This window comes from Psammomys obesus, unplaced genomic scaffold (assembly GCF_907164565.1).
Source record: "Psammomys obesus unplaced genomic scaffold, mPsaObe1.curated_primary_1811, whole genome shotgun sequence".
In the NCBI taxonomy this organism is placed as follows: Eukaryota; Metazoa; Chordata; class Mammalia; order Rodentia; family Muridae; genus Psammomys; species Psammomys obesus.
This window is the reverse complement of record NW_026596117.1, coordinates 13,820,748-13,845,580: the sequence shown is the minus strand read 5'-3', so window position 1 is coordinate 13,845,580 and position 24,833 is coordinate 13,820,748. Positions and strand designations below refer to the sequence as shown.

At 42.9% G+C, this 24,833-nt stretch overlaps 1 protein-coding gene and 1 pseudogene across 2 annotated transcripts in view; one reads left to right on the top strand and one right to left on the bottom strand.

Moving 5' to 3' along the window:
- The window catches only part of Tec (tec protein tyrosine kinase), a 100,856-nt gene that overhangs the window by 13,115 nt on the left and 62,908 nt on the right, over nucleotides 1-24,833 (bottom strand). Inside the window, exons 4-11 of one of the 2 annotated variants that reach the window (XM_055629400.1) lie at nucleotides 19,634-19,738; nucleotides 16,747-16,828; nucleotides 15,984-16,112; nucleotides 14,105-14,145; nucleotides 11,750-11,922; nucleotides 9,268-9,333; nucleotides 2,493-2,547; nucleotides 1,185-1,264 (exon numbers count right to left, since the gene is read on the bottom strand). In XM_055629400.1, the coding sequence (XP_055485375.1) occupies nucleotides 1,185-1,264; nucleotides 2,493-2,547; nucleotides 9,268-9,333; nucleotides 11,750-11,922; nucleotides 14,105-14,145; nucleotides 15,984-16,112; nucleotides 16,747-16,828; nucleotides 19,634-19,738 (731 nt within the window). The remainder of the gene's footprint in view (nucleotides 1-1,184; nucleotides 1,265-2,492; nucleotides 2,548-9,267; nucleotides 9,334-11,749; nucleotides 11,923-14,104; nucleotides 14,146-15,983; nucleotides 16,113-16,746; nucleotides 16,829-19,633; nucleotides 19,739-24,833) is intronic. The other variant, XM_055629401.1, reaches the window with a different exon arrangement.
- On the top strand, nucleotides 7,073-7,547 carry LOC129692870 (60S ribosomal protein L23a-like; annotated as a pseudogene).

Below are 24,833 nucleotides of genomic sequence, written 5' to 3'. Positions count from 1 at the left end.
ACGGAAATTCATGCATAGATGTTATCTATAAGGCAACCTTGGTCTGATCTTTTTCTGCTGGCTCCTTCTCTTCCTGACACAAATATTACTTTTACCACGCCCTCAGTTTTTCGACTCACATCAGTGGGTGGCTATCTTGAAAGTGGTCACCATAATAGAGTCGGCTGCATACATGAAAACGAGAACATTTACTATCTCCAGCCAGCAGTGGTGAAATTTTAATTTGCTGTTAGTTTCTGTCCCACAGAGACATAGACCTGCAATGCCTAGAACACGCGCCCGTCTCGAAGAGAATGGACCAGACTTATTGGCAATATCTTTATAGACTACAGATCTCCAGTCATTCATGCTTTCGGATGCTTTTGAGATGATTCTTAACTGCTCTTAGGGTAAAGCTTGGGTTCCTCAGCCCTGAAGTAACCTAGATTCAGCTTCTATGTCTTGGGCACTCCTTCCTCCCTTCACCCTAGGTATTTCTTCTGCTTCCCTGGCCTCTCACTGTTGAGAGTCAGTAACTCTCTTCTCTTCCCTTCTCTCGGGATTTTCCTATCATGCTGCAAGGTCTCAGCTTAGTTGTCACTCAGGAATACCTGCCTTGACAGTATAACATTCTAACAGGGGCCCCACACACACTTACTTTTAAGCTACCATGGCTGCCTGTAGGCCCGTCTGTGGTCCTCATTAAGCTACTAAAGCCTACACTATTCAATGTATCTGTTGTGCATAGCTCAGAGCATGGTAAGTATCCGATGAATGTTACTACATTTTCCATAGCTACTGGAAGATTATAGCTATTCCATGTATGTATGTATGTATGTACACACACATATGAAACTATATGAAAATTTTCTGGAAAAGTGAGTACAAAATACGGTCCAGGTTTTAGAAATGAAGATCAGATTTTTTTTTTTTCTAATGTAGAAATGGAGTCTCTTACTTTAAAAATTAGGAACACAGCTCGCTAGTTCAATGGGAAACCCTGTATGAAAAATCAACTAAATGGGATGGAGAACGCGGCAAGGGCGATGTCTGGAAGTCGGCCCCTACCTTCCACGTGGACACATGCACCCACCCGTTCACGGCATGTACATGCCACACACACGTACCACGCACAGAAAGTGAATGACAGAAACAGAAAGTGAGTAACAGGAGCTGCAACCAAAGCCCAGAGCGTGACTACTTACCCCCCAAACTTCGTGTAAAGGGAGACTGTGTACAAGCCTGGCTGACTGGAGTCTCTCACCATAAAACCACCTTCTTTATCCTAAAAGCCAAATTAATCCTTTTTAAAAACTCTGGCTACTAATGCCCTGGCAAAGCGTCAAGAATTCACTCTTAACATTTTACTACCATCCTTCGTGCAGAAAATCTGCTGCCCACAAGAGCAACCTCACAGAGCCCCTTGAGACTTTCTGCCCCAAACTCCTGGGCTAGAACAGGAACACTCGCATTCCCAAACTACTTCCTGCACACACTGAAGTGGGGCCTGCAGCTAGCATGTCTCAGGGCTCTGCAGAGCTACCGGCCAGGCACCACCGTGCTGTAAGGCCCGGGCTTGTGCAAACAATCATTGAGAAACTATTTCTAGGTTTCAGCTCACAGCATTCTCACGCTAAGTAAGAGCTTTCAATTCCTCACAGTGTCAATCCCTTTCCCTTTTCTCCTGTAAATACGTCAGGGCTCCTTGAAAGAATATGTTTAAATGCCCTTGATTCCCCTTCAGTGTCAATAGCGTTGCTAGCAGAGAGGCAGAGTAACTCCAAGAGAAATTCAAAACATGCAAACTCCGCTGAATAATGGTTAAGTTCTCATCAGATTCCCAGCTGAAGGGCAGGAAGTGGAAGCTATAGAGCTCGGACACTTCTCTGTCAATAGCCCATCTTTAGCATTTACATTGCTTTATGTTGAAAAATGTGTTTCATAGTTGAAAAGTAACTTTTATCTTATTTATAAGTAAGACAATGGAATAAAGTAAGGCCCCACAAGCCTATCTGATAACAGTCTGAGATAGTGATTTTGATCATGAAGTCACTGGTTAAAAAAAAAAAGCTTCTACTTTAAAAATCTATTATTTTTTAATGTGCCCTCCTGTGCAAATGTATTTAATACTCAGAACAGTCATTTGAGTAATGCTCTTCTTTATTTTTTTTCTTTGATTTCACAGGTAAGGAAAGGGGACACAAAAAGATGAGGTAACTTTCTGCAGGTCACCTGGCTAGTCAGTAGCAAATGGGAATTTGGAGGTCAGGCCATCAAGGTACTGGACACCCTGTAACTGTGAAGTAATGGAGTGGTAGTGTGAGCCACTCAGTTTGTGTTATTACAGCAAACCAACACTCCAATACGCTCTTGTAAGTGATGTGAAAGACAGCTTGTATTTCTATCACACCCCCTGAGACTTTATGGATAAGTATGTGGAACCACATGTGAAGGACTCATTGAAAATTAATCTGTGCTACAGCGCAACTTGCAAACTGAGGGCAAGCACTTACTTCCGCCCTGAGGAGCTGCTCCGCCTTGCTTCTGTTGGTATTTCTGCAATACCACCTGATCAAAAAGAGATGTTTATCAGATTTTGAAAGTTGTTTTTTTGTTTTGTTTTGTTTTGTTTTTTTTATCGTTAGCATGACTAACAAGCTCATACAGCTTATGAAAAACAAACATAAGAAACACAGCCTCGGTAAGATCACTCACAATCTCAACAGCAATACACAGTTTCATGAATATGCTTCCGAACATTTCCTACCCACCCTCTTAGGAAGACATGGTATGCATGCCCACATCTGTTCAATGGGATCAAAGACTACTTGTAGGTCACAACCTGAATTTGCCATAGGACGGCTTTGCAAATCAATACAAGTTCTATGTACCTGGGCATGCAGGAGCCATATTTTATCTGTTCTTATTTTTCAACATAAGAAATCATTTCCAGTGTTTTTCGACTACATGCATAGCAAGGATGAATTTTACTCCAATGATTAACCCACGTAGGAAGTGTGGCTTGCCATTACTGTTTTGAATTCAAACTAAATCTTATTGCAGTCCTGTCTTACCATCATGGTAGATCATCAGGTCACTGTGGTACCTGTTCACTGAATTTTATGTAGATCTCAAGTGTCAAGAAATAAGGGGTAACACTGGAGAACAGGCCACCCAGGTGTTTCAGATTTTCTCATGTCCAACACGCCTAGACCCCTGTGGCTCCCCTAACCGCCACATTGGCTCTGTGTCTTGTCAGGGTACCCACCCTATCTTCCCACCTGGTCCATACCCAGAGGCCCTGAAGATCTGCCACTTCTTGGTCTTTGGGAAGACTCTCTCTGTGTTGCCATATCCTTCCTCATCTCCAGAGGCCATCTACCCTATCACCTTCTCCCAGTATCATCCCTTCATATGAATAAGATCATTTTCTCTGATCTTCAAATTTAAGTTTGTTTTGCTAGATGTTTTTGATCTGGCAACAAATCCTCTATCACTATTAAGTACCTAAAAATTACAAATGCTTTTGTTTGTTTTTCCTAAAGTCACTGAAGCCTCTTCGGGCATCTGAATTTCTCACTGTTGTCTCTGCCTATTCAGGAAAGACCTTGTTGTGTAGCACTTGTATCTGGGAAAGAACATTTCATCTGGCAGGAAGCTCCTTAACACAGAAGGTAAACAAACCAAACTAACTTCAGGAAATCCCTGAAACGGACCAGATTCACTGATTCACACACACACATACACACACACACACACACCACCCAAGAATAAGCAGTAAAGACTGCTGTGAGTCCGTCTCAGATAAGGCAAGCTGAAAGGAAGACTCTCAGATAAGACTAGTTGCCTAGAAGAAGCTGAAACCAGCCAAGCTGTCTGGACGAGGTTTGGATCAAACGAGTCTCTTGGATCTGTTAAACTGCCTGCAAGCTGTGCAGTATGCTCAGGCTCCCAGCTTTCTGAGCTGTCACCCATGCTGGGGTGGGCTTTGCTAATGCACCTATCTTGGAGTCATTTCTGCTCCTGTAAGTAACCTTTCACCCATATTCCTGTAAGTAACCCCAATAAAATTCATTGGTTCACCAAGTTGGACTCTGCTCTGTTATGAGCTGAGTGGGTATGTGCGTGTGTGCGTGTGTGCATGTGTGTGCGTGTGCGTGTATGTAAAAAGTCCAGAAAAAGTCTGTCACACAACAGGCTCCTGGACAAAAGAATTTCCCCTGATTGAGAAAGGTACTTTTACCTTTCAAAAATTACAAGAAAGATGTCTATCTTTCACCTGAATGTTTTTAGAAAGCAACTGAATGCCAAGTGAAGCTGCAATCTCTGCAATGAATGATGTTGGAGCCTGTGGTAATGAACGAGGCCTAGGAATGGTCAGCACATACATCACCTGTTACGAAATGAGGCCAAGTGCAATAAAACCGCCATTATGATCAGTCCATTCATTCTATTATGATCAGTCCATTTTTGAATGCAATTGGAAATATGACAATAAACTAGAAAAGCTTCATTCTGGATCTAAAGCTTTTCTTTTGGTATAAGAAATATTTGTCAGACACCCAAAACTGTCACCAGAATTGGTTAAGAAAAGGTAGCTAATTATCCACTACGAACTAACAAGATGTTTGAGATTGAAAACTTTTATTTATCAACAACTTCTGATCCAGGGTCATATCTTCAGGATGATAGCAAGAGAGGGAGGGTTCACATGAGGAAACTGGGAGAGCTACACTGTACCTTTAAGAACCTAGAAATAAGGAGGCCCCTCCCTCACACTGTAAATCCCAGATCCTGGGAAAGGGTCTGGGGAAACAGGAGAGTGAAGGAATCTGTGGTACAAGAAGCAGTTCTTTGAAACCTGTCCTAACAACTTGTTCTTTACATGTGCAGTTTCCCAAAAAAGATCTTTCTCTCCCTGAGACAAGCTGTAGTTTCTATCCACAATGAAGAGACTCTAATCAGCCCTAACATGGCAAATACGGCTTGGCAGCCCCTGCCCTTCTCTCCCTTCTGCCTTGCCAATAGTTAGATTACATTCCTAAAGCTAGCCCTCAAGTTCTATTCCCTTATTTAGCCAGTTCCTCCTCCTGAAGCTGATTACCAAGGTCCAGCTGTCAAAGTATTGAAGTCCAGCAATGAAAAGGCCCCTTTGGCTCACCTAATTAACACGCCCCATTAATATTAAATGCCTCATCCTAACACGGGGTTTCCCCTTTACCTTTATAAACCATTTTCCTATGGGCCAGGTCTGTCTCCTCTCTATCCAGAGGCAGTCCTTTGTCCACTAGGACCAATACCCCTTTCTCTTCTCCCTCCTCCTCAAAAAATTTCCTGTCTTTGTCTTATTTCCTGCCCTTTGTCCCTCTGGGGCAAATAAGTCTCCTTTGAGCTGAGAACTTGGTCTTGGGCTTCTTGTGCTGATACCTGTCCCTTCACCCAGTGTGCCAAGGACTGTGTGCCAGCAGCTGGGTGCACACAGTGGCCCTCCTAGGAGGCTGTGGAACATCATCCATAGAGCCTTACAGGACGTTCTTGGGCCATAAGGGCACATCTCTGAAGGCCTCTAGAGCAACCCAGCCCCTTCCTCTCGGCTTTCATGTTGTGATGCAAGCAGGTCTGATCTAGTGCATCCTCTCACCATGATTTCTTTCTCACAACAGTGCTAAAATCATAGTGTCACATACCATGGAGCAGAAACTCCAGAACTGCAAGCAGAAATCATTTTTTTTTTCTTTACCAGGAAACTTGTTACAGTGATGTGCAGCTGAATGACATAAAGATACAAATCCAGACCTTTTAGGGTATATTGAGTGATAAACAGATGAGTTAAGTGATAATAGCTATTTCATAGCAGCTCTTTCCAGATTCCTTCCCTCTCCCACACGTGTGTGTGTGTGTGTGTGTGTGTGTGTGTGTGTGTGTGTGTTCTCCTATCCCTGTCCCCAGGCAGGAGAAAAAGAACCTTTGATGCATTCATTCTGTCAGGAAGAGGAACACACAGGGAAAGAATGTGAAGGAGCCTGCAGGGCATAAGGAGACAGAGAGAGATGCCAGCCCACATATCTCTCCATAGGGCTCTGTTGATGCCTCATTAAGAGTTCAATACCTTTTGCTGATGAAAAGCTGTGTCTGGAAACAAAATGGAAGATTTGTGGGTAATTTATCATCCTGTTCCCAGGTAACAATACTCTGGAATGAATTAATTTTTCAGATTGGCTAGCTACCTCACAACCTTCCAAACTGTGACCTTACAGCAGTATCTGGAGGAGAGGAAAGAGGAGGTTTGAGGATATGCAGTCTTCTGCAAATGTCAGACTACAGCCAAGTTTTTGGGAGAGGGCAAGTAAGAGTAAACCAAGAAAAAGAGACATGAAGGAAAAACACAAATGACCAACCAACCATGCATGCATCTTTGTCCTCTTTCTGTCCTGTTCCTGCTTCCTAGGCCCACTCAGAGCTGCTCTACACATTCTGCTCTTCCAGCCATTTCATTTCAGCTACCTTATTCCTTTAACGTCTTCAGTTCGAGAACACATCCTCTGACCATCCTAACAAGCTTACTGTTTTTTTCTTGTGGGTTTTTTGATTGTTATTTGTTTGTTTGTTTGTTTGTTTGTTTTGTTACCTGAACGTCTGATACCCAAACTGTTGGCAGGGTGTTAAAGTCAAACTGTATTACTGAAAACCCTGGTGGTTCTGGGTCTAACCCAAAGACAGCAGTGGCCTGGGATTCCTCATTCCCAAACAAACAGAAAAACACCTGCCTTGATATCCATGATGTTGTGGAGATGTGTTACTAATGAGCTGTGCAAACCCCAACAAAACCAAACCAACATAGAGCCTGGGGAAATGAAAAGCAGGACTCTACCAGCCTACTCTGAGGACAGTCCCCAGCCTTACTACCTGATAATGCCAAGCTAGAATCCCATCCCTGGCAGAGAATGCTGAGGCAACTCACACACTGGAGTCATGGAGAGGAGAAAAATGCCCCAGAAAGATTAAATTTCCAAGTGGTGATAGAACCCAAGCATTCATGTTCAAGTTACAAACTCTAGGATTAACAATCCTTATTTGGACCCTTTTCACCAAGATGGCGCCAAAAGTGAAGAAGGAAGCTCCTGCCCCTCTCAAAGCTGAAGCCAAAGTGAAGGCCTTGAAATCTAAGAAGGCAGTGTTGAAAGGTGTCCCCACAACCACAAAAAGAAAAAGATCTGCAAGTCACCCACCTTCCGGCAGCCCAAGACCCCGCCCCTCTGGAGGCAGCCCAAACACCCTCGAAAGAGTGCACCCAAGGAGAAACAAGCTTGTCCACCACACCATCCTCAAATTTCCCCTGACCACTGGAATCACTCATAAAGAAAGTAGAGGATAACAACACACTTGTGTTCATTGTGGACATCAAGCCTAACAAGCACCAGATCAAACAGGCTGTGAAGAAACTCTATGACGTTGATGCGGCCAAAGTTAATACCCTGATAAGGCCTGATGGAAAGAACAAAGTGTATGTTCAGTTGGCTCCTGATTATGATGCTCTGGATGTTGCCATCCAGATTGGAATCATCTAAACTGAGTCTAGCTGGATAACTGTAAATATATACTTTTTCCACCATTTAAAAAAAATCCTTATTTGACATCCCGTGAGTCATAAGGAATCTTGAGAGCGACACCAGGATTATCTGGTTTCCATGAATCAAATTATCAGTTAGTTCTTGCTCCTGTCTTTTCAAACCAGTTCAAGTTTGAGCCTTTGGGCATCTTCCCTGTTTCTAAGGATTTTATTGTATTTTTCCTAAGATATATTTAAGACCAAACCACCATATTTTAAATAATCATTTATCACCATAAGGAAATCTCAGAGAAATACACAGTTGGGCAACTGTCACTGAGGAAACCTCACAGACTGTACTTAAAAGACCTAGTCCATATGGCCCACTGTGCCTCTGGTCATCTGTATAATCTACTACCAAGGCCCCAGACGCCAGACTACATGAGGTAGGCAACAGCTCTTGAGTGCTATGGTTCAAACCTGTACAGCATGTCACAACACAGACGGTACAGCACAATGGTAAGCATTTGCATATCTACATACACATAAAACATAGAAGAACATCTGGCAATAGGCATTCTTCAGCTCCATGGAAAGAGTGTCAAGCACGTAGTATTTCGATAGCCTGCACTATACAGTATATAACTGTATACCATCTACATTTCTACTTCCATGTCACGTTAAGGGCTCATGCCACTGGTGCTGGGGCTTTTAGACCGTGTTGGTCTTCTAGATTTTGAGATATGCTCATGTCATCACAGTGAAATGGGCAGAGCAACAGCTTGCTGTTTGAAGGAAGTGAATGTCATATTAATATCCTAGCTCAGGAGGACCATAAGAGCACTGATACCAATGGGCCATGCATTACATCTGGCTGTGCACTGCCTGTGGCACAGAAAGTACAGCTTTTCTATAAAGCAGTCAGAGAGCATGCATTAGGGGTCTCAACAAAGTTCACACATGCAGGCTTTCCAGGATGTAGATTTTGCAGAGATGGTTTAAGACAGCAGAAAAGGCTGTCCTGATTATTTTACTATAGCAAAAATACCTGAAACAATCCAATACCCCACAAATAATAAAGCAATTACATTAATTATGATGAGTCTATATACTGGTTGTAAAGCCTTCAGACCTTCCCAACACTAGATTAATGCCAAGAACTCAGAAAACATTTTCTTAATTTATGACTGAAGGAGCTATAATGCAACTATGAAAATATTTTCAAAGACTGTTTAATGGCAGGAAGAAATATAAACTCAATACATTTGCTGCTCAGTGGAAAAAGGAAAAAAAAATATATCATTAATATTAACAAAGGCCAACTCTTATTCATAATATTTTCTGAGTAATATTTTTCCTGTTTTCAAAGTTTTAAAAAAACTATAATCATGTAGTGTTACTTTCATTTGAAAAAAAACAAAAAAACACTGAAACATTTTTAAAGGCTCCTCTGGGAAATGTTGTTCCTTACATTGAATGAATGAACAATAGTATTTATTTCAAACTCAGCTGAGCTGCGATTGTTCAAATCCAGTTCAGCTGTGCCTGCTTATATAATGGCATTAACACACAGTATATTCAAGAAGTAAGTCTCAGCTTTGTATTTAGCCACCAGAATTAAGGATATGTTGGCATCTTCTAAAGACATTAACATTATCCCTTAATCTTTAAAATGTCTTACATAATTATATAACAATAGTTTCCAGTTCTCCACACTCACAAGGTAAATGATTACTTACTCATATTGATCTAAGTTGTTCGATTTCTTTCCTGTGACATAATTACTTGGGATATATCCTTCACTCCTGGAATTAGGATGAGCAAACAAACAGAAATGATTTTACTTTTTGTTTAAGGAAAGGCAACTGATTTTCTAAGTTTATTCAAAAACCCAGCTATCCCAATAATTCAATGTAGCTGAACTGTCTGATACTTTAAAATGTATCTCTATATTTGATCCTCACAAAGATTATGGGTATACAAACAATTTATAGTACCCAATTTCTAATGAGGAATCCAAAAACTAGACTATGATGTTTTCTTATGGCCCCCAAAGTCAGGAAGCATCAGGGTCTAAACTTGCCAATATTTCATGATGTTGACCAAGAAACTACTGTTTCTAGGAATGTCTTAAAGAAACTACTACATCACAAAAATCTAAATGTTGGACAGAGTCGCCAGCTGCTCTAACAGCTCAGAAAGCTCTGCAGAACACATCACAAGGGGTGGACCATGCCCTCCCCATTGGTGTCACGAGGAACTTGTTAAAAAGGAAAACTATTGAGAGATCTGAATTGAGAAGAGATCTGAATTGGTACAAAGAAACCTTCCATTTTGGCCCCTGGTGACTCCTTTATACATAGAAGTATTTGTAGGAGCCACCATACTCATGTATAAAATTTTTAGAAACTAGAAGCTTTGTAATCTTTTCTTTGGTACTGAACCTTGAGTAAAAGCTCATCATGTATATGCGTGCACACATCACACCCACACACACATCTCACTGCACCGACAGAAGCCTAGAGGCAATGACAATACACCAACAAACGGAATCCCAGAATTCTACTCATTTTCCATAAAACAGTCTCTGACTGAAAAGAGGCAGCATTCCTTTGAAATAATAACCTGCAGGTCTGGCGAGGGAAAAGGGGAGCTTGAATTATTTTACTGAGGGAGAAAGCAAAGAAAAATTAATAGGGTTCTCCACTCAAAGCAGCTACCTGTGACCTAGGCAAACAGAATGACGACTACTTTGGATCAAAACCCAACACAAACGCATCCACAGCACTAAGAAAAACCACTGAGTAACACTGTAATCATCAACTCATTCTAAAAATTGGTGAGTTAAGGGTCAGCTTTATCTGTCTTTCCTGCAGCAACTAATGCACTCATTGGTGAGGCCGTTCCTTACAGAATTAATAGCTGGGTGTAGTGGCAGATTTAGAAAAGGTACTGAATTATAATGCCTAGGTAAGAGAGGACCTGATTAGCCACCATTAGGGAATGCTAATGTCAAGAGGGGATACATTCTGAGAACTTCATGGTGTGCCAGTAAGGCCAGCTTTGTAACCATGAGGAGTCTCAGCACCACTAACACCAAGATAGCTGGAGATTGTTGTTAAGGTGACCAAGCTTCTAACTCTAACCTCCAAATTAAAAAATTAAGATGACACAGAGGATGCCACACATTCCAAGAAAGGGACAGTCCATGTCAAACAGACAATGGTTCATTTTCTAAGGTAAATAAATTGGTCTCATCAATAGATTAAAAACAAAAAGAGGACAGGACTACTGTAAAACAAACAAGAAAGAGAAAAACACAGGAGACATGCAAATCAATTGTGGAAGCACACGCCAATGGTCTCTCCCCTGAAGCCCTAAGTTACCTGTATAACTAATGTTTGCTGTATACACATGTATTTTATACACATGTATATCTCTACACATATTTACAGAGAGTGAAAATAACAGATAACAAGTTGTTCCACTATACGGTGAGTACACAGAAAGAAAGAGAAATGGGAAGAAAACTACAATAAACCATTTCTTAGAAAAATGTAGCTAAATGTAGAGCAATTGTGTAGCATGTGTGATTCTAATTTGATCCCTGTAAATACATACAAAGAAGGGAGGGAGAGGAGGAAAAGTGGGGAAGGAGAAGGGAAGAAAGAAGGAAGAAGAGAAGGAAGAAAAGAAGGAAGGATGGATGGACTTAAAAAGGAGGGAAGGAAAGAGGAAGGGAGGGAGAGAAGGAGGAATGAAGGGAGGGAAGTGTGAACAGTTTTAGCAAATAAGTATAATGCACTCTAACTCCAGGAAGGAAGGAACTGATTACTTTTCATTTACTGAGTGATCTCTAAGAAAACACTCCAGGGCTGGTAAGATGGTTCGGTGGATAAAGGCATCAACTACTCAAACCAAATGACTTGAGTTTGATCCTTGAAAACACGTAAAGGTTGATGGAGGGAACCGTCCCACAAAGTTCTCCTCTGACCGCACCTTGGCAGGTAGGCAGGCACACATGCACACACAAACACACGTACCCAAGCACACACAATGTAAATTTAAAAAATTTAAAGTATTCCTCACGATGCTGCAAATTCATAGTGTACTTGAATTTGTGGCCAACTGGGATGGTCTGTTTTAACAGGTTGGAGTGCAGGTACTTCACTTACCACGTGATTCACACCCCTGTGAGTCACACACGAAGGAAACACTTACCCATACTTATCTCTTGCTCTCCACCAATGGATGTCATTCTTTTCCAGGATGATGTACTCTTGGCCTCTCTCTAACCTGAGGTCATGTGCTTCTGTAGCTTGGAAATCATACATCGCCACAACTATTTCTTCAGTATTTTCTTCTTCTGGGGGAATCGGTGGAGGAGGCCTTCTCTATGCAGAGAAAATAACATTGGCAAGTTCGGCTTCTATTTGAATCTGATCATGAGGCACAGCAGCAAAACACTGAAGGACTCACATGTAACCATAGAGTAAAGACCGAAGTCTAGTGGAACCCACCTAATGGAACCCAGCGACCCCTCCATGGCAATGTCAGTGTTAGACTTTTTCAGAGTTCAAGACTCAAGGGAGGAGCAAAGCTTGCCTTGACAATTGCTTGTTTGTTCTCATGTCAGGGATAGTTTTCCAGAGAGGGAGGGAGCAATGATGATTCATGAGTAGATACTAAAGAAGCAGGGGAGATGTGAGAGCAGAGCATCATGGACTCTTTGAACAGATCTGCCACTCACAGCAACCTGCACGCCTTTACACCACCAGTGTGTATAGCACATGCTTAGCATCCAACATGTTTGCTTTTTTATTCCTAGCAATGCTGCCATGAAGGAAAGGATTTACTGTATGATAAGTCCTGAGTTCCACCTGAAGCAGCCCACCCACAGTTCTTTTCAGCTAAGGTCCCAATTAACTCCATAGGTATATCATTAAATTTATTTTTTTTAATTAAACTTTTATTTTTTTATTAATTACAGTTTACACTTTGTAAAGTATACTTTGTATCCCAGCTGTAGCCCCTTCCCTCAGTCCCCCCCAATCCTACCCACCCTCCCTCATCTCCTCTCTGCCCCTCTCTAAGTCCACTGATAGGGGAGGTCCTCCTCCCCTTCCATCTGACCCTAGTTTATCAGGTCTCATCAGGAGTGGCTGCACTGTCTTCCTCTGTGGCCTAGCAAGACTGCTCCTCCCTTGGGGGTAGGGGGTCAAAGAGCCAGTCACTGAATTCATGTCAGAGACAGTCTCTATTCCCCTTACTAGGGAAACCCACTTGGATACTAAGCTGCCATGGGTTACGTCCGAGCAGGGGTTCTAGGTTATATCCATGTATGGTCCTTGGTTGGAGAATCAGTCTCAGAAAAGACCCCTGTGCCCAGATATATTTGGTCCTTGTGGCCCTCCCATCCTCTCCAGGTCTTACTAACTTCCCCTTCTTTCATATGACTCCCTGCACTCTGCCCAAGGTTTGGTTATGAGTCTCAGCATCTGCTTTGATACACTGCTAGGTAGAGTCTTTCAGAGGCCCTCTATGGTAGGCTCCTGTCCTGTTAATTGTTTTCTCCTACTTCTAATGTCTATCCCATTTGTCTTTCTAAGTGAGGATTGATCATCTTATCCTGGGTCCTCCTTCTTGTTTAGCTTCTTTAGGACTATGAATTTTAGTATGTTTATCCTATATTATATGGCTAATATCCACTTATAAGTGAGTTTATACCATGTGTGTCTTTCTGCTTCTGGGGTACCTCACTCAAGATGATCTTTTCTAGAGCCCACCATTTGCGTGCAAATTTCATGATTTCCTTGTTTTTAATTACTGAGTAGTATTCCATTGTGTAAATGTACCACAGTTTCTGTATCCACTCCTCCACTGAGGGACATCTGGGTTGTTTCCAGGTTCTGGAATGCAATTCCCATCAAAATACCAACACAATTCTTTACAGACCTTGAAAGAAAAATTCTTAACTTCATTGGAAAAACAAAAAACCCAGAATTTCCAAAACGATCCTGTACAACAACAGATCGTCTGGAGGTATCTCCATCCCTGATCTCAAGCTTTACTGCAGAGCAACAGTAATAAAAACTGCATGGTGTTGGCATAGAAACAGAAAGGAGGATCAATGGAACCAAACAGAAGACTCAGAATTAAACACACACCTATGGATACTTGATTTTTGACAAAGAAGCCAAAACCATTCAATGGAAAAAAGACAGCATGGCGCTGGTCATTAAACTTTTAAATCCACTCTTTTATTGTGCTGTGTTCCTGAGACAGAAATATTCCTTTCAAATGTCACATCTCTCAAATGACTCCTGAAGCCAATCTACAGGCAAATGCCAGAAGGTGACAATAATAAAATTGACCCCAACAACAAAAGCTAAAGAACTAAGCTTTGTGGGATTGACATCAAGACCTATTAAGTGAGCTCTAACACATCCACTCCTAAGGTGATCCTGGGAGAAAGCAGTATTGCATGGTTGAACATATCATAGTCAATACACTGCAAACCCTCCTCAAAGACAGGGGGAACTTAAAACGTGACATAGAAAGGCAGAGACCACTCACCTTTTTTGTTTCTGGCGCTGGAGGCAGTGTTTTTCTTATACCTGAAAATGCAAATAAGAGTAGATCACAATGGTATCCTGCAAGAATTGACAGGGAAAAGACGATAGCAGTGAAGAGGGGCACACAGGAGGGAACCGCTGTGCCCAACTGATCCCAGCACCTCAGTATTCCCTCCGGAATCACCTGGGCTCTCGTTTGTTCTTGGTGAATCAAGATCTAAACTGGCGCCAGGGTCCAACGGAGTGGGTGCTTGCAGTGTGAGGCCCTGCGTTCAAAGTTTAGCATCGCAGAAGAATAGATGAATAACGACAGAAGTTGGGTTACGATAGTGTTATCTGTGGCTTCACTTTCCACAGTCTGAGTTTCCCCAGTGTGAGAGGCACAGTGTGAAAATATTAAATGAAGTAATGCACAAGCTTTTGTTTGTACACTCTCCTGAGAAATGTGATAAAAATCTCAGGTTGCGTGGCTCCCAGCCTCCAGCGTGAACCATGTATTAGTCCAGCACGTTCATACCACATCCACTATCTGCTCCAGTAGTCACTTTACCATCTCAGCTCTCATATCAACTGTGATGGTATCGCATGGACAGCGATCATCTTTAACCGAGTGCTGACCCCAAATGCACTAAAGACAAGTAGAAAATTGGACCCTGGATCTGAAAAGCTGAAAGGGTTTAACTTAATGAGGAAAATTTAAAAAAAAAAAAAAGAATATTGGTGTTACTAAGATCTGCAACACAGTAAGAAATTGCGTGTACTAACTTTTATTACAGCATGTTGTTAGAGCTGCTCTGTTTTATTGACACATGTCGTATTTTATTGGCACGGTGTTCTATTTTATTGGCATGTGTCTTACCATGCCCAAATTATAAACTGTACTTTATGACTGGTATGTTATGTGTATGTGTCTTAGGAAAGAGTATACATAAGGTTCAGTGTGATCTATGCACCGGGGCTCTTGGGGCAGATCCTTGAAGCTGCGGTGGCACCACTGCGGTGAGAAGTGCATCCGCTCTGGCAGTCTGCCCCTCAACGGTTCTGGAGTTCAGTGTGGCACTCGCGTGCCCAGTTAGTGGACACGGATGACGTTCTCATGAACGGGGGTGGTCCACTTTCAGACTCTGTCCCTATTTAAACACCTTCTGTGGCCACCCTGGATCCTCTCGTCAGTTGCCACAGGAGTAAGAGTGTCCAGGTTGGAACAGCCTCTGCAGCCTCCTGTAGGCCCACTGCAGAACCATGCCTGCCAGCTCTGGGCCAGCTGCTTACCCCTGTTTTACTACATGAGATGCAAAGGAATTACCAGCTCTAACTGGAACATCTCAGTCATTTCTACAGCAAGCCAGGCTGGACTTTACAGTAACAGCAGCCGGGAAGCTCCGGTCTCTCTTGTTTACGTGCTGTGCTAACATCAGGATAACTACCCAGAAGATACAGAGTGTCCTGCCCAAGGTCACTGACAAATGGCCACTGTCCCCTTCCCCAGAAGTTGCACTGGTGCTGACGTGGTGACATCACATGGTATTCATGGTGCCGGGTGACAGCGTGGAGCATCCTATCCTCGTCACATGGCCTCTTATAGCAAGGGTTTAAGAATTCACCTCCTGCCCTGCATCTGAGCCTGGGGCTACAGCCCCAAGGGTCCACACTTTTAACTGACTCGTTTTAACAAGCCTCACTAACTGTTAGGATGAAAGCTCCTCAAACAGACCTCACCTCTACAAGGATCACTCTTAGAAGCTGTATCCACCTTGCACTTGCACGTTTCTAGGCAATGTGCTCTACTCGATCAGAATCAAAATCCCATCACTTCCCCCAGTAGCAACAGTATGCACATTGTGAGTCCATCACAACGGAAGGATCAGATGACTACTTACTGCTCTCAAAAAGATTGTATTTTTCACATCCGGGCGCTAGTTTTTCTGTTTGTCTACAACACTGGTAACTTCCATCTGTCCAAAATTTGGGATGATATTTAATCATGATATTATTGTTGTTCTTTATTTCTGTAATTCACAGACACAGGAACGGTTAGTGAAATAAAGCGAACTAGGGTTCTGGTGAGTAACTGCCACTCATTACTTCTTCCTTGACCTGCTTGCTTGTCAGGAGAATGCCACTGTGATATTAGATAGTCAGTATTCAGAACAGCTAGGCGACTCTTTCTTTGCCCACCCCCCTCTTTTCTGGTGAAACACTCATGTGAAGAGAAGCGAATTGGTTCCTCCTTGGCGGATCAATGGCCACTACCATTGTATTCTATCAGAGTGAGGAGGAGTGTGCAAGTGTCCATTTAAGCACGTCATCATGAATGTGTGACTCCATGTGTTTGTTGCAGGCAATTTCTTAGGAAAAACAAATCCTGCTATCAGAGAAGCCAATGCTTTATCACCTCCAACCACGCTGTGCGATGAGGGGAAGCATGCTTACATTAGGAAAAAAGCATTCAACTAGAAAGAAATAAGATTTTAAAGAGGGAAACTGCCTTCAATGTGTTATCACTTACCATGACTGACTGTCCTTGGAGAGATACTTCATTATAATTTATTCTGAATGCAAGAGCTAGATTATCAATAAGTCTGGTTTTGGTCTTGTGTGTGTGTGATATCCTAAAATTACATAGAATGCATCAGTTTTTACCTTCTTTTAACTTCTTCACCCATCGGTCCCTGCTTTGTGGACTAGGTGCAAAAACATAAAGTGTGTTAGCATCATGAACAACCTAGAATAAAACAGAAGACAAAACTAGTGACAATACTTAGACAAAGCATTTCCATCCAGAAGAGCCCTAATACTATAGGCGTTAATAAACAATTCCTGGATGGCTGAAAACAAATCCATTACCCCAGAAATCTAGCTCCCAATTACATTCCTTAGTTACAAGAGCACATCTAATTCTTAATTTCATCAAATGGGATGTATGTTTAATAAACTGCAGAAAGTGTGTGTGTGTGTGTGTGTGTGTGTGTGTGTGTGTGTGTGTGTGTATACACATGCATGCATACATAGGCCAGAGGATAACCTTGGGTATTGTCTCTCAGGTGTCACCTACCTAATTTTGTTAGACGGGGTCTTTCACTGGCCTAGAACTTATCAAATAGACTAGGCGTTAGCCAGTCTCACTGGCATCTGCCTGTCTCCACTTCCCTGTGCTGGAATTACAAGCAAGCACCACCACACCGGGCTCTTTTTAGGTGGATACTGAGACATAACTAACTCAGGTCCTCAAGGAACTAACTGACTGCCGGGACCCAGGATTGTATCTCCACTGAGACAAATAGGTACAGAGAGCTATTGGGATACTTCACTGATTTTGGTGCTTATTTCAATTTTAACTAAAGTTCCGTAGACAAACTTGGTGCCATGGGCCTTATTCTAATCCAGTATTTTTCTAAATAATATTTTAGATGAATTTCAGTATCACTCTTGTCACTTCCTTTTGCCCCATTGCTGAATGCAGTAGCTAGCTTTAATAAGCTCCGGGTCTTGCAGTGCTAGGCTATGGGCCTCATAGATGGTAACTCAATCCCACCATCAAGAATCGGCATTTCCATTTTACAGAAAAGGAAATGAATGCCTAGCTAAGACCCTACATGACTGTAGACTTCAGGAGGCCCTGTTCACACAGCAGGTACTGCAAATGGTGTCACCTAACCCTGCCCCACCTAACTGTCCATGGCCACTCTGCAGGTAATGCATTAAGTGAGGGTTTTGACCCCTAACCCAGGCTTTCACGCATTAGACTTCTTTTAAAGGTGGCCCCTAGTGAACGATTTGTCTTGTTTTATATAATAATTATATTAATATAATAATATTAATATTATTATATATTATATATAAAATATATTCTATATAATATATATTATTATATATAAAATATATGTTATTATAGATAATATATAGTATAATAATAATTACATTAATAATAAGCCTTGGACATTAACCTTAGGACTACTATTACTGCCCTGAGATGTGATCCCTCATAGTCAGTCACATGGCAGAACCATCCCAAATGAATAACACATAATGTGCTTTATCATAAAGCTCTCTTTACAAGAACAATACCCATTAGACTATAAAGTTCATTAGCTCAGTGGTCACACCTGTCCACCCATTTCAACAGCCTCATTTTGGTAGAACTACCCAAGACACAAAAATGCATCAAACACAAGCCTCGTTCTGAGATACCCCTAGGAATGTCATACTGCAAGACAGAATGTGAGAGGAAGTACCAGAGACACTGTGCTGACAGGGTTGTGGAGAGATGTTTCCATATCTGCTGCATGGTTTCTACACCTCACCCAGGTTTGTCCATGCAGCCAGTGCTGGACTAAATAATGAATGTTAGTATGCCAGGGAAGTCATCCTGATCTGGAAAGCAAAGCTTAGGGTTGGACCACCCCAAAAATCTACGGTGTTGTTATAAGAATAACAATCTGTTTAGTGTGATAATTTATTGACTCCCTAATTTGGTCTAACCACTTCACGGATGCTGCTGCCTGGTTTAGTCTGTATAGCAGCAAGAATCTCTATTGATGGAGCAAATTTAGCTCTGTCTACTACCTTAGTAGCATGGGATATTTTTGTACTGTTACAAGAATTTCTAGAAATACTGCCCTTGATCTGAATAATAAACATCTAATTTTGGCAGCTCAGGCAACCTGATTGTCTGGGAAGATTCTAGAGTACCAGTCTCCTTCTCTCTAGAAACCCCAGTTCATTTTGTGCCTGCCCTAGGAAAATCTGTAAAAGAGCCAAAAACTCCATTTGTTATGCAGAACTGAAAACTCCCTGTCCATCCAGAGCCCCCCTGCATGGCTACAGTGCTCATCCTTCTCCTTCCACTTTAAGGCCCAAGCAGGCTCTCCTCACAGTTTTCCTATGTTAAGTGCCCCAGCCCTTACCTCTCCTAGTAAAGTTCATCTGACCAGTCCTTTCCTGCCAGACCCTTTCAGCGAATTTGCTTTTTTTCCTTCCTAACAACTGCACATCCTGTATTTTCACTAACAGCGTAGCTCTGCGGGAGCCACTCACCATCCTTGAGCCTCACTTTCCTTGGTCATCATTGAAAACAGTAGAACGCTCACCCATCTGCATGGTAGGACTGTCATGTAGTTTTAGCAACAAATACTGCTATCACCATTTTCATCAGGAGAAGCCCTTTCATCTCATTTCTGTTTGAAATAACTCATTCTCGCTACTTCTCAGGTTCTCAAGTTCACAGAAAAAAAAAAAAAAACAGTGCACTTTGTTGAGTCCCAGCACCCACTTGTCTGTGCTCCATGGTTAAAGTGACCCACATGAAAGTCCTGGGGTTTAATGACTGGGGACCAATGGTAGACTACAACAGCCAAAACGAAAACAAAATGGCACCCAAAGACTTAAGCAGTTAATGATGAGAAGCAAGGACTATGAAGGTGACAAAAACAAACAAACAAAAAAAACAGCCACCAAACCCGGGATTGGAAATGTCAAATGGGAATGGGGCAAAGCCTGGCAGAACACTTCTACAAGGCAGCCAACTCACCTGGAATGGATATTTATTTTGACAGGGAATGACACCATCATCATTCTTCACTATTTCCACACACTTGATTTTTGAAACATCAATGAATCCCTTTCTGTATTTTTTCTGTGCAAGGAGAAAAGGAGGAGATGTCTGTCACACTCACAGGACATAAGGAAACTATTTAATGACTGTATCTGACAATAAAATTACTGACTCAAAAAGATCACAACTTAGAGCACTGTAACACAAAGGTAGACGTTTGGTAAAAGGGTTGCCTTATAAGCGTAAGGACTTGAGTCTCATGCCCCAGAAACTGTGAGAATAGCCAGGCACAGGCAAGGCCAAAGAGGCAGATCTCTGGGGTTCCATGGCCAGCCAGCCTAGCCTGAGGGACAACTTTCCAGGCCTTGGGAGGGGGCCCAGTTATTGAGAAACAAGGCTATCTTCAGACTCACATACACACACACACACACACACGCGCCCATGAGCATGGATACAATTGAATCTCCTTCTAGCTACAGACATCACATTTCCCTTAGCTGTTAAAATTGTTCAAAAATATTAACACAGTGGTGGCTATAATGAAAGTCCTCAGCTCCTTTCATTTCTAAGGATGAACTTGTTCTGTCTCTGCTTCAAAAATAAAAACCTCAGAAATGAAGACATAAACTCTCTCCCATTGCTACCTTTCACTCTAAAAATACCTTTGTTCAATCTCTTGACAATATCGATCATTAAAAAAAAAATTAAAGCCCAAACACACAGGATGCCAGTTACCGAGTCACTGACACACACTCTAGCAACTGCACATCCCCCTGTGTGCAGGTACCCCCCTTGGGCGCGGTACAGTGTTGGGGATAATTGATGAGCGGTGGACTGCCCATACACACACAGAGCTTGACCGGAACAATAGCGTAGGAAGCTCGACTTTCCCATCATCCTCCCAGGCTCTCGGCTCACTGCAAATCTGCCCGAAGTCTTACCAGGACCCACCTAGTCCCCTGAGCACATTAATTTCATACCTGGAAATTCATTCCAGGGCTGAATCCAGAAGAATACGAAGAAACATGTTCAAGGATCTAGGAATGTGTACGCAGGAGAAACTAACAACAAACACAGTATACAGATAGAAAACATTTGCTAAAAAACACAACTGATGGCAGTGCCCACAAAAGGTCTTCCGAAGACTAAGGTTACTTTGGGGCACATTTATATAATACAGAAGGAAGAGAGGAGAAAGAAAGAATAAAAGAACATAATTGACTATCCCTGGAATCAACCAGTAAAAATTACTTTAAAAAAAAAATTTAAATTATTTTTAAAAAAAATTTAAAGGTCCTGTGCTAGACCTAATGGCACAGGCCTGTATCCTGGCTACTCAGGTGGCTGAGGCAAGAGGATCAAAAGTTCAAGGACTGCTGGGGCTATATAGAAAGCTGAAGGCTAACCTGGGCAACGAAGTGAGACCTGCCTTCAAAAAGCAAAAAAGCAGGGGGAAGGGTGATGTGGACAAAGCCAGCGGAGCACAGGAGTGGAGCGCTTGCCTAGCCTATGCTGGCCTGTGGTTCAACCCAAGGGTCTGCAGTCTCTCCTCTGGCCATAGCTCTGCCCTCTCCTCTCAACACTGTGCCAAGAATGTGCATGATGTCTTCAAAGATAAGACCTCACAGTCCGAGCATAGTGGTGCATGCTTTTGATCCCAGCAAGGCAGATCTTTAGTGAGTTTGAGGCCGGCCTGGACTACACAGTAAGTTCCAGGACAGCGCAGAGCCACACAGTGAGACCTTGTCCCTCATTATGCCCCTCACCTCATTTCCCTGTTACCCCTCTACTATATATATTCTCAGTCAGTTGTTCATCTTTCATCCCTTCTCTCCTCCCCTTCCTTCCTCTTTCTCCTTTTCTCCTTCTCTCCTTCCTCCCCTGTACCTCCAGATACTCTAATCCATCTTCAGTTCTATCTCTGGTCCCTAGAAAGTGGGCTGCAGATTGCCTGTCCTCCCACACTTGGCCGGGCCCTCACTGCTGCTCGCCAGTCCAGAGGCCATCAGCCCTGCCAGGTGATAGTCCCCTCCTTTGCCCTTCCCACGGCGAACAAGCTCTGACTACCGTACTGAAAGGCCCACGGCCACCCCAAGTGCCGGCTCTCAGCCTCCCCCCCAGCCTCTCAGTGGCATTCTAAGACCCTACCATTGTCTCTTCCTGTTTCTAAGACAAGATGAAAAGGATGTGGATGCCTTTGCCCAGAGGCATTTCGGCTCTGCGTACAGCATCCCAGGAGGCCTGTTCTCCTCACCGCTCACACACAGCTGAAGACAGTCTGTGAGCACCTCTACTGCCGCCAAAGCCCTCTCTCTGGCCCCTAGGATGGCCCAGCTGTAAGAGGTCCCCACCCCTTGCAGGAGTCAAGTCCCAGACTGGACAGTGGGGACGTTGAGCATGGAGGTTCTCTAAGCCTGGTTCAAGTTCAAGGTCAGCCTGGTCTACTCAGCTAGACAGGACAGTCAGGGCTCCAAAGAGAAATAAACTGCTGGGTTGTTCTCTCTCATCCAAGTATTTGCTTCTGCCTCCAGACATGTAAATCAGGCACACCTGCCTGTGGGCCTACTGCCTTCGTTCTTCTCCTTCTTTACCGAGAAAACAACCGAGTGCTTGACCTACACTTCCTTCCCACCCACACCCCTAACCACTTGCAACCTTCAACCCCTCCCCCACCCCAGGTGGCTAGAGGCAACCTCAGAAAAATGTCAGCGATGACCATGCTCCACCCACATGCTAGACTGCCTCCGTTTTCTGACCATAAGAGCATCAACACTGTTCTTGTGTGGTCTTTGCCACTGGCCATCCTGATTTTCCTTCAATCTCCATCTGCCTTGTGTAAATGATGATGTCAAGAACAAAAACTAAAAAGTTAAAAAAAAAAATCACAAGGCAAAAGCTGGTTGGTGGTCACGCACATCTTTAATCTCATTGCTCTGAAGGCAGAGGCAGGTGGATTTCTTTGAGTTCGAGGCCAGCCTGATCTATAGATGAGTTTCAGGATGGCCAGGGTTATACTGTGAAACCCTATCTCAAAATAAATAAATAGATAGATAGATAGATAGATAGATAGATAGATAGATAGATAGACAGATATAGATAAACAGATAAATATGTTAAAAAGGAATAAAAACTCATTATCCTACGAGTCTTTAATATGCACAATTATACTGCAAAGTAAGACCAATTTTACAGATAATAAAACTAAGCAGAACACTCCAGCCTACCTCTGGGGGAAACCGACACAGAAGTCATTATATAATACAACAAGTGCTACATAAATGGATGGATGGATGGATGGATAGATAGATAGATAGATAGATAGATAGATAGATAGATAGATAATAGATAGATAGACAGACAGACAGATGCTCAAAGGCCAAGTGTGGTGGGGCACACTTTTAATCCCAGTACCTGGGAGGCAGTGGCAGGCAGATCTCTACAGTTGAAGATCAACTTGGTCTACAGAGTTCAAGGACATCCGAGGCTACACAGAGAAACTCCATCTCAAAACAACGACAAAAAGATGCTCAGAATCTGTGGCTTCTGTGTCAGAAGTGGGATGACAAAGAGAAACACCCCAGCAGAATGAACAAACCCTGCAATGAAAAATCCCATTCCTACTTGGCATGAGGGTTCAATGAACTAATACTGCAGAAGTACTTAAAAAAAATGTCCAGCTCAAAGTAACAGACTTGGAATAGTTTGCTAGATAAAAAACCAAAAGCAGGCCCGAGTGACTGAGGATGGCATAAGGCAGGATGGAAGGGTGACCTGACCAGGGCTCTTGTAAATGACCTGCTGCCCGATGTCTGGTCAGGCAGGGTTTCCCACCCTGCTCCTCTGGACTGCACTCATTAACAGGCAGAAGAAACTGCAAGAGCACCATCCTTTTATTAGCAAGTCACCTGTGTTCGTTATAGACACCTTGGCGGTAGCGCAGAAATCCTGTGAGCCATCTTCCCTTGCTCCCAGAGGCAACAGATTCAGGTCAGGGTGGAATTTACCCAGTGTTGTACTGCCCTTGGGAAATTATTCTCACCATCCCTGCAGTTGGAAGAAGGTGTGGTCTGCTTCCAAAACACCTATCTCCAATCACTTCAACCAGGGCTACTACAGGCCAGGGTCAGAGGTGGGTCACTATCTGCAAGAAAGTGAGACGACCTTGATACTGGACAAAATGTGTACACATGTCCAATGAAAATCTCCTAACGTGTAATTAGTATACGGACTTTCGGATCCAAAGATCTTCCAGGAGCATTGTCACTGGCAGCGGAGAAACACAGATCAACACAGCCACTGGGAGCCTGAGGACCTTCATTTATGTAAAGCCAGCTCCCTGATTTCCTCACCAAAAAAAAAAAGTTTCAGGATGAGTCAGGGTGAAGCAAAGGTAACAAGTTTGCAAAGTGGAGATAAGGGATGATACCAACTCCAACTAAGCTTGAAGCCTGAAGAGTTAGGGAGGGGAAGAGAGGGAGAACACTCAGTCAAGTGTCTTCTCAGGAGGGTTTCAGTCGGATTTGTAGCAGGGTGCAGACACTTGCATACCCTTGCTGAAGAACGGTCCTCTGCTACTTAGTCCTCTTCCCAAAAGATGCAGTTTTTTGAAGAACCTGAGGAGGAAGGAAACACCCAGCCAGCCAGATAAGGCAAATCACCCCTGGCAAAAAGCACAGATGTCGCAGCCAGATTGGCCTCACATCATCAGACTTTGTGGTTTAGTTACAATGCTCAAAGGATATGCCTTACAGGGTTCAAAGATAAAACAAAGGTTTAAAGTGCCAGTGGTAGCACATGACTTAATTCCAGCACTGGGAAGGCAGAGAAAGTTGATTTCTGATTTCGAGGCCAGCCTGATCTATACAGCAAGTTCAAAGACAGCAGAAAAATCCTGTCTTTAAAAAAAAAAAAAAAAAAAAAAAACCACTTGGATACTGAACTGCCATGGGCTACATCTGTGCAGGGGTCTTAGGTTATCTCCATGCATAGTCCTTGGTTGGAATAGCAGTCTCAGGAAAGACCCCTGTGCTCAGATTTTTTTGGTTCTGTTGCTCTCCTTATGGAGTTCCTGTCCTCTCCAGATCTTACTATTTCCCACTTCTTTCCTAAGATTCCCTGCACTCTGGCCAAAGGTTGCCCATACGTCTCAGTATCTACATTGATAGTCTGCAGGGCA